This window comes from Scyliorhinus torazame, chromosome 5, assembly GCF_047496885.1.
Source record: "Scyliorhinus torazame isolate Kashiwa2021f chromosome 5, sScyTor2.1, whole genome shotgun sequence".
Lineage (NCBI taxonomy): Eukaryota > Metazoa > Chordata > Chondrichthyes > Carcharhiniformes > Scyliorhinidae > Scyliorhinus > Scyliorhinus torazame.
Genome location: NC_092711.1, coordinates 110,895,131 through 110,911,792, shown reverse-complemented (window position 1 = coordinate 110,911,792; position 16,662 = coordinate 110,895,131). Strand labels below are relative to the sequence as shown.

The 16,662-nt window shown below is 47.1% G+C and overlaps 1 protein-coding gene across 4 annotated transcripts in view; it reads left to right on the top strand.

Annotated features, from left to right (window-relative positions):
* Positions 1–16,662, top strand: part of LOC140421650 (uncharacterized) — a 58,890-nt gene that overhangs the window by 9,979 nt on the left and 32,249 nt on the right. For 2 of the 4 annotated variants that reach the window (XM_072506447.1, XM_072506446.1), the window contains one exon: positions 11,394–12,635. The exons of 1 other annotated variant lie outside the window; for it this stretch is intronic. In XM_072506447.1, the coding sequence (XP_072362548.1) occupies positions 11,492–12,499 (1,008 nt within the window). In that variant the 5' untranslated portion in view covers positions 11,394–11,491 and the 3' untranslated portion in view covers positions 12,500–12,635. Of the gene's footprint in view, positions 1–8,437; positions 8,847–11,393; positions 12,636–16,662 lie in introns of those variants that run through there. One more of the 4 variants, XM_072506445.1, reaches the window with a different exon arrangement.

Here is a 16,662-nt window from a genome sequence, read left to right as displayed (position 1 = left end):
TGTCTGCGTTGGTTTCCTCCCACAAGTCCCGAAAGACGTGCTGTTGGGTAATTTGGACATTCTGAATTATCGCTCTGTGTACCCGAACAGGCGCCGGAATGTGGCAACTGGGAGCTTTTCATAGTAACTTCATTGCAGTGTTAATGTAAGCTTACTTGTGACAATACAGATTATTGTTATTATTAAGACGTGACCTTGTTTTTCAGAAGCCATTTGAGAATCTCTAATGGCTCCTTCTCCACCACAGTGATCAGAAACTGAATCTGTTAGGATCCTCAAGCATCTTCCCTGTGATTGTGGGGCCTGTCGTTCCCTGTCTCTGATTTGGAATGTGGGAACTCCGTGAGTTACCTTCCAATCTCAGGAAGCAATCCTTGACTCTTGATCTGTTGATGATGCAGCAAAGACCCAGGCTCCTGTCCCATTTCTTTACACATCCTGGTGTTGATGCTTCAGAAAATCTCTTTGCTTCAAAATATCCTGCATGTTTAGAACATGGACTGAATAACCGACTCCTGTTCCTGTTTCTGATGCCTTGATTCAATCTGAGCCCACAAATCAAAATTGCAGAAAACCAAATTATTGATGAATATTCTGTTGACAAATGGAGTCTCAGAACCATAGAATTCCTTCAGTGCAGAAGGAGGCCAATCGACCAATCAAATTGTTGCCTTTTCTTCTTTTACTCTGTCCTTTCTGTGGCTCAGTTCCAATGATGGCAATCAGTGAGTTTGCCCTTCTTTCTATGTTATCTATATTCTAATGCTTCGCGTCGCCAGGAATCAAATGATACCACCACAAGGTTCAACCGGCTATCGACCAAAGAGCCAAACACCAGTTAGTTAGTTCAAGGTCAAGGCTATTTTATTTACACACAATTAGTCATGCAACATAAACACTACTAGTTAACTACACCTATCGACTATGACAACCTGTACTTGACTTCGGACACCCGGTTTAGGTCAGAGAAACAGTAGCCACTGGTCGATTCTGGATCTATCGAGTCCGAAGGAGTAACTGCTGCTCAGCGGGACTCATCCGTCTGGTAGCGAGCGTTAAACTTGGACTTGCTTCTGGTGTTGTTGCAATTGGAGATGGCCGGACCGGGGTACCAGGTCCAAGAGAGGACGAACATGTGGCAAACTCTTCTTATACTTGGGGGGTTTTCGTGCTCTTTTGGGCGGTCCTTCAGTTTGGACCCTACTAATTGGGTGATCCCTGATCACTCTGTTCGATTCCTAACCAATAAGGTGAATAACCTGTAACTCCAGCATTGTGGGAGCACCTTCACCACACAGACTGCAGCGGGTCAAGAAGGTCAAACATCATCTTCTCCACAGGTAACTGGGGATGGGGAATATTTGCTGCTGGTCTTGTTGGTGAAAGGACAGGGGAGTGGGAGGAGCTGATTTGCTCTGGCAAAGAGAGCCAGCACAAACAGGACGGGCTGAATGGCCTCAATCTGCATTGTAACCGTTCAATGATTCACTGATAAAGAAGCGACGCTGGAGACCAGGGAACAACCTCTGGAACCAATGACCAACCTGATACAAAGCGGCTCTTCATTGATCTGGGAGCTGCGGCCCTGGTCGGTGTAAACGGGGGGAGGGGGGGTCCGCTCAGTTTATTCCCGTGGTTTCCGGAGCCTCTCCGTCCACCCACCGGATCCTCCGCCCCACCATCCCCCCCTTTACCCATTGTGGACCCGTCTGCCCATCACCCGCACTGCGCATGCTTCACTCACAGTCCAGCCCCGCCCTTCACTCACTACCATCGGTTGGAGGACCAGCTGCTCCCATCTGGTCCGCCAGGCCAACCCTCACAATTCCTATTGGTCCGGTACCGCCGCCAATCACTCACTGGGCACTGTCACCGTTCGGGCTGTGCCCGGCGCATCTGCAGTTCAGGTTGTCGCTGACGATGCGAGGAGCGGGAAAGAAATAATCAAGCAACTTTCAGGATTGTAGCCGGGAGCAATAGAAGCTGCGGAGTGAGCCGGGAGGCTTCATAAATACCCCGTGGAGGCTTCAACTCCCGAGGAAAATGTTAACCGTCCAGTCTTAAACAGCACCGAATAGAGTGAGAGCTGAGCGGTGACAGGCCCGGGTTACCGGTCGCCATCTTTACAGAGGACAAGGTGCCTGGACCGGATGGCAACTCTCCCGGATTGACTGACTGGAGTCTCCAGGATTTTATTTCAATCATTTGTGGGAGTCACTGGCTGGGCCAACATTTATTGCCCATCCCTAATTTCCCTCAAACTGAGTGGCTTGCTCAGCCATCTCATAGAACATTACAGCGCAATACAGGCCCTTTGGCCCTCGATGTTGCGCCGACCTGTGAAACCACTCTAAAGCCCATCTACACTATTCCCTTATTGTCCATATGTCTATCCAATGACCATTTGAATGTCCTTAGTGTTGGCGAGTCCACTACTGTAGCAGGCAGGGCATTCCACGCCCTTACTACTCTCTGAGTAAAGAACCTACCTCTGACATCTGTCTTATATCTATCTCCCCTCAATTTAAAGGTATGCCCCCTCGTGCTAGACATCACCATCCGAGGAAAAAGGCTCTCACTGTCCACCCTATCCAATCCTCTGATCATCTTGTATGCCTCAATTAATTCACCTCTCAACCTTCTTCTCTCGAACGAAAACAGCCATAAGTCCCTCAGCCTTTCCTCATAAGATCTTCCCTCCATACCGGCAACATTCTGGTAAATCTCCTCTGCACCCTTTCCAATGCTTCCACATCCTTCCTATAATGCGGCAACCAGAATTGCACGCAATACTCCAAATGCGGCCGCACCAGAGTGTTGTATAGCTGCAACATGACCTCATGGCTCCTAAACTCAATCCCTCTACCAATAAAAGCGAACACACCGTACACCTTCTTAACAACCCTCTCAACCTGGGTGGCAACTTTCAGGGATCTATGTACATGGACACCGAGATCTCTCTGCTCATCCACACTGCCAAGAATCTTACCATTAGCACAGTACTCAGTCTTCCTGTTATTCCTTCCAAAATGTATCACCTCACACTTTTCTGCATTAAACTGCATTTGCCATCTCTCAGCCCAGCGCTACAGCTTATCTATGTCCCTCTGTAACTTGTAACATCCTTCCGCACTGTCCACAACTCCACCGACTTTAGTGTCATCTGCAAATTTACTCACCCATCCTTCTACGCCCTCCTCCAGGTCATTTATAAAAATGACAAACAGTAGTGGCCCCAAAACAGATCCTTGTGGTACACCACTAGTAACTGGACTCCAGTCTGAACATTTCCCATCAACCACCACCCTTTGTCTTCTTCCAGCTAGCCAATTTCTGATCCAAACTGCTAAATCACCCTGAATCCCATGCCTCCGTATTTTCTGCAGTAGCCTACCTTGGGGAACCTTATCAAACGCTTTACTGAAATCCATATGCACCGCATCAACTGCTTTACCCTCATCCACCTGTTTGGTCACCTTCTCAAAGAACTCTACAAGGTGTGTGAGGCACGACCTACCCTTCACAAAACCATGTTGACTATCTCTAATCAAATTATTCCTTTCCAGATGATTATACATCCTATCTCTTCGAAACCTTTCCAAGATTTTTCCCACAACAGAAGTAAGGCTCACTGGTCTATAGTTACCGGGGTTATCTCTACTCCCCTTCTTGAACAAGGGGACAACATTTGCTATCCTCCAGTCTTCTGGCACTATTCCTGCAGACAAAGATGACTTAAAGATCAAGGCCAAAGGCTCAGCAATCTCCTCCCTAGCTTCCCAGAGAATTCTAGGACAAATCCCATCCGGCCCAGGTGACTTATCTATTTTCACACTTTCCAGAATTGCTAACACCTCTTCCTTATGAACCTCAAGCCCTTCTAGTCTCGTAGCCTGAATCTCAGTATTCTCCTCGACAACATTGTCTTTTTCCTGTGTGAATACTGACGAAAAATATTCATTTAGCACCTCTCCTATCTCCTTGGACTCCAAGCACAACTTCCCACTACTGTCCTTGACTGGCCCTACACTTACCCTAGTCATTCTTTTATTCCTGACATATCTATAGAAAGCTTTAGGGTTATCCTTGATCTTACCTGCCAAAGACTTCTCATGTCCCCTCCTGGCTCTTCTTAGCTCTCTCTTTAGGTCCTTCCTAGCTAACCTGTAACTCTCGAGCGCCCTAACTGAACCTTCATGTCTCATCTTTACACAAGCCTCCTTCTTCCTCTTGACAATTGTTTTGACTGCTTTAGTAAACCACGGTTCTCTCACTCGACCACTTCCTCCCTGACTGGTACATACTTATCAAGGACACGCAGTAGCTGTTCCTTCAACAAGCTCCACATTTCCATTGTGCCCATCCCCTGCAGTTTTTCCCTCCATCCGATGTATCCTAAGTCTTGCCTCATCGCATCATAATTGCCTTTCCCCAGATATAACTCTTGCCCTGCGGTATATACCTATCCCTTTCCATCACAAAAGTAAACGTAATCGAATTGTGCTCACCTACCTTCAAATCTAACACCTGTCGTGGTTCATTACCCAGTACCAAATCCAATATGGCCTCGCCTCTCGTTGGCCTATCTACATACTGTATCAGGAAACCCTCCTGCACACATTGGACAAAAACGGACCCATCTAATTTACTCGAACTATAGCGTTTCCAGTCAATATTTGGAAAGTTAAAGTCCCCCATAACAACTACCCTGTTGCTTTCGCTCCTATCCAGAATCATCTTTGCAATCCTCTCCTCTACATCTCTGGAACTTTTCGGGGGCCTATAGAAAACCCCTAGCAGGGTGACCTCTCCTTTCCTGTTTCTAACCTCAGCCCCTACTACCTCAGTAGATGAGTCCTTATCAAACGTCCTTTCTGCCACCGTAATACTGTCCTTGACTAACAATGCCACCCCTCGCCCTCTTTTACCACCTTCCCTGAGCTTACTGAAATATCTAAATCCCGGCACCTGCAACAACCATTCCTGTCCCTGCTCTATCCATGTCTCCGAAATGGCCACAACATCGAAGTCCCAGGTACCAACCCATGCCGCAAGTTCACCCACCTTATTCCGGATGCTCCTGGCATTGAAGAAGACACATAGAACATAGAACAATACAACGCAGTACAGGCCCTTCAGCCCACGATGTTGCACCGAAACAAAAGCCATCTAACCTACACTATGCCATTATCATCGATATGTTTATCCAATAAACTTTTAAATGCCCTCAATGTTGGCGAGTTCACTACTGTAGCAGGTAGGGCATTCCACGGCCTCACTATTTGCGTAAAGAACCTACCTCTGACCTCTGTCCTATATCTATTACCCCTCAGTTTAAAGCTATGTCCCCTCGTGCCAGCCATTTCCATCCGCGGGAGAAGGCTCTCACTGTCCACCCTATCCAACCCCCTGATCATTTTGTATGCCTCTATTAAGTCTTCTCTTAACCTTCTTCTCTCCAACGAAAACAACCTCAAGTCCATCAGCCTTTCCTCATAAGATTTTCCCTCCATACCAGGCAACATCCTGGTAAATCTCCTCTGCACCCGCTCCAAAGCCTCCACGTCCTTCCTATAATGCGGTGACCAGAACTGTACGCAATACTCCAAATGCGGCCGTACCAGAGTTCTGTACAGCTGCAACATGACCTCCTGACTCCGGAACTCAATCCCTCTACCAATAAAGGCCAACACTCCATAGGCCTTCTTCACAACCCTATCAACCTGGGTGGCAACTTTCAGGGATCTATGTACATGGACACCTAGACCCCTCTGCTCATCCACACTTTCAAGAACTTTATCATGAGCCAAATATTCCGCATTCCTGTTATTCCTTCCAAAGTGAATCACCTCACACTTCTCTACATTAAACTCCATTTGCCACCTCTCAGCCCAGCTCTGCAGCTTATCTATATCCCTCTGTAACCTGCTACATCCTTCCACACTATCGACAACACCACCAACTTTAGTATCGTCTGCAAATTTACTCACCCACCCTTCTGCGCCTTCCTCTAGGTCATTGATAAAAATGACAAACAGCAACGGCCCCAGAACAGATCCTTGTGGTACTCCACTTGTGACTGAACTCCATTCTGAACATTTCCCATCAACCACCACCCTCAGTCTTCTTTCAGCTAGCCAATTTCTGATCCACATCTCTAAATCACCCTCAATCCCCAGCCTCCGTATTTTCTGCAATAGCCTACCGTGGGGAACCTTATCAAACGCTTTGCTGAAATCCATATACACCACATCAACTGCTCTACCCTCGTCTACCTGTTCAGTCACCTTCTCAAAGAACTCGATAAGGTTTGTGAGGCATGACCTACCCTTCACAAAGCCATGCTGACTATCCCTGATCATATTATTCCTATCTAGATGATTATAAATCTTGTCTCTTATAATCCCCTCCAAGACTTTACCCACTACAGACGTGAGGCTCACCGGTCTATAGTTGCCGGGGTTGTCTCTGCTCCCCTTTTTGAACAAAAAACACACTTTTGAACAAAAAACACACTTTAAACCACCTTCCTGCTTGCCGGTACACTCCTGCAACTTTGAAACCCTACTCATGACCTCACTACTCTCAACCTCCTGTATACTGGAGCTATAATTCAGGTTCCCAAGCTCCTGCTGAACTAGTTTAAACCCTCCCGAAGAGCATTAGCAAATTTCCCCCCCAGAATATTGGTACCCCTCTGGTCCAGGTGCAGACCATCGCGTTTGTAGTGGTCCCACTGACCCCAGAATGAGCCCTAATTATCCAGAAATCTGAAACCCTCCCTCCTGAACCATCCCTGTAGCCACGTGTTCAACTCCTCTCTCTCCCTATTCCTCGTCTCGCTATCACATGGCACGGGTACCAACCCAGAGATAATAACTCTGTTTGTCCTAGATCTAAGTTTCCACCCTAGCTCCCTGAATTCCTGCCTTACATCCCCATCCCTTTTACTACCTATGTTGTTGGTACCTATGTGGACCACGACTTGGGGCTGCTCCCCCTCCCACTTAAGGATCCCGAAAACACGATCCGAGACATCACGCACCCTGGCACCTGGGAGGCAACACACCAACCGTGAGTCTCTCTCATTCCCACAGAATCTCCTATCTATCCCCCTAACTATGGAGTCTCCAATGACTAATGCTCTACTCCTCTCCCCCCTTCCCTTCTGAGCAACAGGGACAGACTCTGTGCCAGAGACCTGTACCCCATGGCTTAACCCTGGTAAGTTTCCCCCCCCCCCCAACAGTATCCAAAGCGGTATACTTGTTACTAAGGGGAATGGGCCACAGGGGATCCCTGTACTGACTGCTTCCTCCCAGCCCCTCTCACCGTCACCCATCTATCTTTATTCTTCGGAGTAACTACATCCCTGAAGCTTCTATCTTTGACCAACTCTGCCTCCCGAATGATCCGAAGTTCATCCAACTCCAGCTCCAGTTCCCTAACGTGGTTTCTGAGGAGCTGGAGATGGGTGCACTTCCCACAGATGAAGTCAGCAGGGACACTGACGGCGTCCCTCACCTCAAACATTCTGCAGGAGGAACATTGCACTACCTTCCCTGTCATCCCTCTAGATAAAAAAAGGAAAGAAAGAGCTTACCTGTTATTCACTCCCCTTCTCAGCAAGCACTCACTCAGCAACCTCTGCGCCCCGCACGATAACACATGAGGGAAAATAAATAAAAACTACTTACCAGTCACCAGCCAATTCCTTACCTGCAGGCTGTGACATCACGGTTCAACTTTCCACTTCTACATGCCCTCGAGCCTTCCTCTTGATCCTTACAGCGGTTCGTTTTTTTGGTTAGAGGAGGGGGTAGGGAGGGAAACACTGAAGAAATGTTTCAGGTTTAAGTGTCACTTGACAAGAGCTCCTCCACAAACCACCTCAAAGTTAGGGTGAGCACACAGACGTATGCTAATTTCCCCTGCAACGGTCAATCAGCAGCTCCGCTGTACTGCCCTCTGCTGGATGCTTGTCTTCACTTGAACAGCTACGGTCTCTTGTTCAGGTACGCCTCCAAGTTAGGGTGAGCACACGGACGTATGCAAATCTCCCCTGCAACGGCCAATCAGCAGCTCCGCTCTACTATCCTCTGCTGGATGCTTGTCTTCACTTGAACAGCTAGGGTCTCTTGTTCAGGTACGTCTCCAAGTTAGGGTGAGCGCACGGACGTATGCAAATTTCCACTGCAACGGCCAATCAGCAGCTCCGCTCTACTGCCCTCTGCTGGATGCCCGTCTTCACTTGAACAGCTAGGCTCTCTTGTTCAGGTACGCCTCCAGGTTAGGGTGAGCACACGGACATATGCAAATTCCCCCTGCAACGGCCAATCAGCAGCTCCGTTCTACTGCCCTCTGCTGGATGCTTGTCTTCACTTGAACAGCTAGGGTCTCTTGCTCAGGTACGCCTCCAAGTTAGGGTGCGCACATGGACGTATGCAAATTTCCCCAGCAACGGCCAATCAGCAGCTCCGCTCTACTGCCCTCTGCTGGATGCTTGTCTTCACTGGAACAGCTCGGGTCTCTTGTTCAGGTACGGCTCCAAGTTAGGGTGAGCACACGGACGTATGCAAATTCCCCCTGCAACGGCCAATCAGCAGCTCCGCTCTCCTGCCCTCTGCTGGATGCTTGTCTTCACTTGAACAGCTAGGGTCTCTTGTTCATGTACGCCTCCAAGTTAGGGTGAGCACACGGACGTATGCAAATTTCCCCAGCAACGGCCAATCAGCAGGTCCGCTCTACTACCCTCTGCTGGATCCTACTGCCCTCTGCTGGATCTCGGAGGGCATTTAAAGAGTCAACCACATTGCTGTGGTTTGGAATCGTGTCGGCCAGACCAGGTAAGGATGGCAGATTTTCTTTTCTGTTCATTCACGGGATGTGGGTGTCGCTGGCTGGGCCAGCATCACTAATTGCCCTTGAACTGAGTGCATCGCAGAGAGCATTTTAAGAGTCAGCTGACTGTGGATCTGGAGTCACATGTAGGCCAGACAGAGATTTCCTTCACTGAAGGACATGAGTGAACCAACAAGCGACAATGGTTTCATGGTCATCAGTAAACTTTCAATCAATTCAAATGTTACCGTCTGTCTTGGTGAGCCTGCTCCTTACACACAAACTGGGAGTCGGCCCCTCGAGCCTGCTCCTTACACACAAACTGGGAGTCGGCCCCTCGAGCCTGCTCCTTACACACAAACTAGGAGTCGGCCCCTCGAGCCTGCACCTTACACACAAACTGGGAGTCGGCCCCTCGAGCCTGCTCCTTACACACAAACTGGGAGTCGGCCCCTCGAGCCTGCTCCTTACACACAAACTAGGAGTCGGCCCCTCGAGCCTGCTCCTTACACACAAACTGGGAGCCGGCCCCTCGAGCCTGCACCTTACACACAAACTGGGAGTCGGCCCCTCGAGCCTGCTCCTTACACAAACTGGGAGTCGTCCCCTCAGGTCTGCTCCAGTATTCAATAAGTTTGCGGCTGATCTAATTTAAAAAAAAGAATTTTGAATACCTATTTCTTTTATTTTCTAATATTGTTCCCTTAAATTTAAAGTACCCAATTCTTTTCTTCTTCCCAATTAAAAGGCAATTTATTGTGGCTAATTTACCTACCCGGCACATCTTTGGGTTGTGAGGGTGAGACCCACGCAGACATGGGGAGAATGTGCAAACTCTACCTGGACAGTGACTCGGGGCTGTGATCGGACCCATGAGGCAGCAGTGCTAACCACTGCGCCACCGTGCTGCCCCATTGGCAGATCTAATTTTAACCTCAATTCCACATTCTGGCCAACACCGATAACCTTTCACCTCCTTGCTTATCAAGAATCTATCCAGCTCTGCCTTAAAAATATCCAAGGACACTGCTTCCACTGCCTTTTAAAGATGTGTTCCAAAGTCATAGAATCTCTACAGTGCAGATTGACCCCATTCAGCCCATCGAGTCCGCATCAACCCTCCGAAAGAGCTACCCACCCCACCCTCATAATCCCACCCAACGTGCACATTGTTGGAGACTCATTTAAGCATGGCCAATCCAGCAAACCTGCAGACCTTTGAACTGTGGGAGGAAATCGGATCACCCGGAGGAAACCCACACAGATACAGGGAGAACGTGTAAACGCCACACAGTCACCCAGGGTCGGAATTGAACCCGGGACCAGAAGAGAAAATGCAGGAAAATCTCAGCAGGTCTGGCAGCATCAGTGGGGAGAGAAAGGAGCTCACATTTCGATTCCAGATGACTCTTTGTCAAAGCTAAAAGACAGAGAAAGTGGGAGATATTTATACTGTAGGTGAGGGAATGAAAGATGAGTCATAGACTGGGTCCCTGGTGCTGTGAGGCAACAATGCTAACCACTGTGCCACACCCTGTCCTACAACCCTCAAGAGAAAAAATATCCTTATCCCCATCTGAAATGGGTGGCCCTTTATTTTGCAACAGTAACCCCCCTGTTCTAGATTCTCCCACAAGAGGAAACATTCTCACCACATCCACCCTGTCAAGACCCCTCAGCATCTTATATAGTTCAATCCAGGTTTTACCCAAAACTTTACATCTGTGTCCCGACTGCTTGTACGATCAGTGAATAGAAACAGTTTCTTTGCCCACCCGATGGAAATCTGGCCTAAGGTTTTGTCCCTGAATCAAGTCGCCCTCAACCTCCTTTGCTGGAACCATCTGATAAATCTCCTCTGCACCTTCTCCAAGAATTTTCACATTCTTCCTGACGAGTGGTGACCAGAGCTTTATAAAGATTCAGAGAATAGAAGTAGAACCATAGAATTCCCACAGAGCAGGAGGCCATTCGGCCCATCAAGTCTGCACCGATTCTCTGAAAGGGCACCCTGCCTAGGCCCACACCCCTACCCTGACCTTGTAACCCCATAGCCCCACCGAACCTGCACATTCCTGGACACTAAGGGGAAATTTATCAAGGCCAATCCACCTAACTTGCCCTTCTTCAGACTGTGGGAGGAAACCTGAGCACCGGGTGGAAACCCATGCAGTCACTGGGAGAAAGTGCAAGCTCCACACACACAGTTGCCAAGGCCGGAATTGAACCCGGGTCCCTGGCACTGTGAGGCAGCAGTGCTAATCACTGTGTCACCGGAAGCCTGGCTTCCCTGTTTCGGAATCAATATTACTGTTTATGAAGCTCAAGATCGAATTTGCTTTGCCATCTATTCTCTTTAATATGTCGTGTAGATATACAAAATCCCTCTTCACCTCTTTCTCTCTCCTCCCAAAGGGGCCAGTTGGGTGTTTATAGTCACTTTTGTTCCCAGTGCCGGCCCCACAAATGGCCAGATTCATTCAGCTCAATTTCACAACCTGCCTTTGTGTTTTTGTGGGTTCTTTCTCACTCTATTTTCTGTTTTGAATCAGTTTCACCGGGTGTTCGAAGGAAAGGCTTCAACGTCCGGAAACACAAACCAAGCATCACATCAGGATCTGACAGAGCCTCAATTTATCATATCCTGAATATGGAAGGAAAAAGCATCGTTCACAGTGGGGAGAAACCGGACACGTCATCAGGCCTCACATGCCACAAATGCAGTCACACGGAGAAGAAACCGTGGAAATGTGCGGACTGTGGGAAAGGATTCACTTACCCATCCCAGCTGGAAATTCATCGACGCAGTCACACTGGGGAGAGACCATTCACCTGCTCCAAGTGTGGGAAGAGATTCACTCAGTCATCCAGCCTGTCCACACACCAGCAAATACACACTGGGCAGAGACTGTTCACCTGCTCCATGTGTGGGAAGGCATTCAGTGATGCATCCAACCTGCTGAGACACCAGCCAGTTCACACTGGGGAGAGGCCGTTCACCTGCTCTCAGTGTGGGAAGGGATTCACTCAGTTGTCCACTCTGTCCGGACACCAGCAAGTTCACACTGGGGAGAGACCATTCACCTGCTCCAAGTGTGGGAAGGCATTCAGTGATACATCCAACCTGCTGAAACACGAGCGAGTTCACACTGGGGAGAGACCGTTCACCTGTTCAGAGTGTGGGAAGGGATTCACTCAGTCATCCAACCTGCAGAATCACCAGCGAATTCACACTGGGGAGAGGCCATTTGCCTGCGCTCAGTGTGGGAAGAGATTCACTCGATCATATGACCTGCAGAGCCACCAGCGAGTTCACACTGGGGAGAGACCATTCACCTGCTCCGAGTGTGGGAAGGGATTCACTCGGTCATCCCACCTGCTGATTCACCAGCGAATTCACACTGGGGAGAGGCCGTTCACCTGCTCTCAGTGTGGGAAGGGATTCATTCAGTTGTCCACTCTGTCCGGACACCAGCAAGTTCACACTGGGGAGAGACCATTCACCTGCTCCAAGTGTGGGAAGTCTTTCACTCGGTCATCCCACTTGCTGAGACACGAGCGAGTTCACACTGGGGAGAAGCCATTCGCCTGCTCAGAGTGTGGGAAGGGATTCACTCAGTCATCCAACCTGCAGCAGCATCAACGAGGCCACAAGTAACCACAGTGAATGATTTTGTTGTTAATTCCACATTCAGGACTGAACTATGTTCATTTCTGCTGATAACAAACTCCAGCCCATTTACAGGGGCTAATATTCTAGCTAAAAGTCAAATAAATTAGATTGGTGTTAAATACACAGTGTGTTGAAACTTTCCAATATCTCTGACACAAGTTAGTTCCTTTTGAAGTACTCTCGCTCTCCCCTGTCTCTTCCATCCTCGCCTCCCAACAAGAAGTGTGAGGAGCTTGTGGAGCTTCTTTGTGACTGAGATTGTGTAAATCCGATCAACTGCCTCTGCTGCTGAGAGTTTGGCTGATGATCGATAAATGAGAGTTTGGCTGATGATCGATAAATGAGAGTTTGGCTCAAGATGGATTGGAACTTTATGGGAAAAACAAAATGTTAGGTAAAGCTTTGTGTGAAGAAATGTCAAGACAGGCTTCTGGTAGCAAAAATGTATCACTTGTTTTTGAACCAGACAAACTGCAATAACGGCCTTGGGAATGGGTGCACTAGGCTTAAAGATAATTATAATTGAGGGGGCTGAATTATAATTGAGCTGAGAGCACAGATAGGAATGCGAGGGAGCTGCCCTCAGAAATGAACCAAAAATGTATAAATCCTGCTGTTAGATGTATTGACTTTGGCTTGCTATTGTGACTCTCGAGACACTGGTTTTAGCCCCGGCCGAGAAATAAACATGTTAAAGTTACGAGGTGTTCGACTGATCATTTCATCCGGACTGGCTGCAAAAGAATCCTCATCTGGTGTCAGAAGTGGGATTTCACAGGAGCCTTCCTGGAACCTGACGGCGTAACAGACTGATCGCATTCGGACGCTGAGGAGGGACTTGCGCACCAAACGTGAGTACTCTTGTTACCACTTTGGTTTCCCCCTCTGCTGTCCCGAGTGTGGCCACGCCCTGCTGTTCGGTTTCGGTGGAGACTCTGACGAAATCAAAGCAGTCCGGCGAACCCGTTACGAAGAAGGGTTGGTGTTATCAAGTTCCCTGGAAAGGTTGGACCTTCCTAAAGTACCGGGTTGGAAACCCTGGGAGGTTAGAGTCCTCCCTAAACAGTCCAGGGTTTGGAGTCCCTGGGAGGTTAAAGTCCTCCCTAGAATCCTGGGTTTGAGTCCCTGGGAGGTGAGAGTCCTCCCTAAAGTACCAGGGTTGGAATCCCTAGAAGGTTGGACCTTCTTAAAGTACTGGGTTTGAGGCCCTGGAGGATTGGATCTCCTAAAGTCCCTTAAGTACCGGGTTGGAGTCCCTGGGAGGTTAAAATCCTTCCTAAAGAACTGGGTTGGAAACCTTGGGGGGTTAGAGTCCTTCCCCTAAATAGTCCGAGTTGGAGTACCAGGGCTCCTTAAATCTCTGGGTAGGTAAATGAGTGATGATGATCCTTCGGGTTGCCTAATACCTTCACGATAAAAGGTGATTTTCGATAAATAAGTATATCAACCGGTGTCTAGACTTGTTCGACACTTCGGTTGATCAGATTGAATATTACGGAGAACGGATAACTCTGTCCAAATTATATAATTAAGGGTGCGGATAACACCTAAAGGAAACATAATAAACAGGGCTTGATCATTGCGTGCCCTGTCGGAACATTCAAACAATTTCTTAAATCTGTTAGTTCTGTCTTTAATTCCCTGAGTCTGTCTGTCTGTTAGTTCTGTCTTTGATTCCCTGTCAGTCTGTTTAAATCAGTCTTCTCTTTCTCTCTCTTTTCATGTTTCATTTCCAGACTTTGACCTTCTAAAAATCACTTTCGAACTGTTTGATTTAGACTTTTGATTGGGCAATGGGGCAGGATAACTCCGTTTAAATTCTTGATTGAATAGGCGATTTAGGATCGCTACCAAAATTAAATAGGAAACCACAAGGATCATACGAGGATAGGAGACAATGGGTAATACTTTAGATAGCACAGCTGATAGTGGAAGCGCGCTTCAAACTCTTTGTGAACAGTATCCGAAACATTTTCAGCAGCTGCGGCAGTTCTCGGGAGAATTGCATAAAAATTTGGGAAAGGGGAAATGGCCCCTGGGAGGATCAAAAGATTTGCCTACGGTTATAGAGGGACAGCAGATTATTTGGCAACATAACCGTAGCTCCACAGCTAAGAAATTGATTGAGTTATGGCGGGAGTACTGCCAAAAAATTAATTAAAAGATGCATCTTTATTGGCTAATTGGCAGGCTAACGCTTTAAAATTGGTTATTGAATTAACAAAAGGGGGAATTGTTAAGACTGCGGGGGGGGGGGGGGGGGGGGGGTTGAGAAAGGAATATGCCCACCATAGAAAAAGACTTAAGTCTGTAAAACCCCCATTTCTAAATCAGGACCGTACGGTCAAATGGCCGGCCTTGCCTTGACCGAGGGAGACGATGAGGATGACCCTGAAAATTGCCACTATAGGGGACGACCGACCATTACACCGCCACTACGACTGCCTCCACCTTACATTCCCAGGGTTCTGATTGTAGTTTAAACTGTTCTAAAACAAATGATGTTTCAGACAAAAAAAACTTTATTCCTCTGGTGTGACCATGTTAGAAATTACATTAAAGATGTGTACATTCAAGCCCTTTATCCGCCGCTCCCCCGCCACTATCACCACCTCCACCGTCGCAAGGAGGTCCGGCGACTCTCACTCGTTCTAAAACCCATGCTAATCAATTCCCACAGATGAATCAAGAGTTAGTCCTGGAAAAAGAGGGGGCACTGGAGGTGGATTTCCCTGATTACCCAGACGATTATCAGCCGCAGTGTCAGTTTCCCGTCCGGCAAGTTCCCAATATAGCATACAACCCTGCCAACCCCCAGGGCCCAACAACCAGGCATTTCAAAATAATTATTATAATTAATAAATTAATCACATTTGATACTACTGATTCAGTATTAATAAATTATACAATATAAAACAGTCAAACAGTTGATTGATCAGTAACATTTCAATAATAGTATTTCAGCTCAAATTCATCAATTGGGGGTACAGTTGGAAGATAAGTTGGGGTGGATCAAGTTTTTGATTTCTTTTTGGATATGTAATGCCAAATCTTTAACTTCTTTAGAGTTATTGGGAATGAAAGTACAACATTCTGCACTTTAACATCTTCTGGATTATACACAAAAGCTTGTTGAAAGGGTTAATTTTCTTGCAGAGACAAAAAGAGGCGTATAGCTTGGAATGATGCCATTCGCATCTCCAAACTCCAAAAAATAAAAAATAAATATTTGTCGCTCAAATGGACTGGGAGTAAAAGTTGGATTGCTGCCAAATTCCCGTTATCAGGTGTCCTTGAACGATCTGTTCCTTTTAATCTGAGTTGTTTTGGCTTTTGTAAAACCAGCTTCCATTGTTTGAAGTTTTAATTTCCCGGCTAATTCTAAACATTTATTTTAAAATATCAAACACAATAACTTATTAAACATATAGGTTTTCTGTAGATGAATTTGTCAATTCTATTAAAGAAGGCACTACTAGCAAGAGATGTTGGTTTCTTAAAATTAATAAAGCAATATTCAGAATAATGACAGTTCTCTTAAGTTGACAGTTCTTGACTATCCCTGTAGAATTCACTAGAGGCACTTATACAGAATCTTATTCGGCAACAAGCTGACTCACAAATACCAAATGCTGATCTGAACCTATTCACCGATGGTAGTTCATCCATCGGTGAAAGGGGGGATTGATTATCAGGGTATGCAATTGTTAACCAACAAGGAGAAAGGCTTGAAGCAGCAGCATTCGAAATTCCCTTTTCCGCCCAACAGGCTGAACTTTTTGCACTTATTCGAGCTTGTGTATTAGGGAAAGATAAAATTGTAAATATCTACACTGATTCCCGATATGCCTTTGGGGTCACACACGATTTTGGCCAATTATGGAAAAACAGGGGATTTCTGACGTCAGCAGGTACTCAGATATCTCATAAACAATTAATTACACAATTATTACAATCTCTAATGCTTCCAAAACAGATTGCGGTTATAAAATGTGCAGCACATACAAATGGAAAAACTTTAGTGGATGTGGGCAATAGGCAGGCGGACCATCAGGCCAAAGAGGCTTCTCGCTTAAAAGACATGGTGGTCCCCAAAATGATGAGCCAGACTAAAAACCTAGATAGTCAATCTCCCTCTGAAAAGCCAA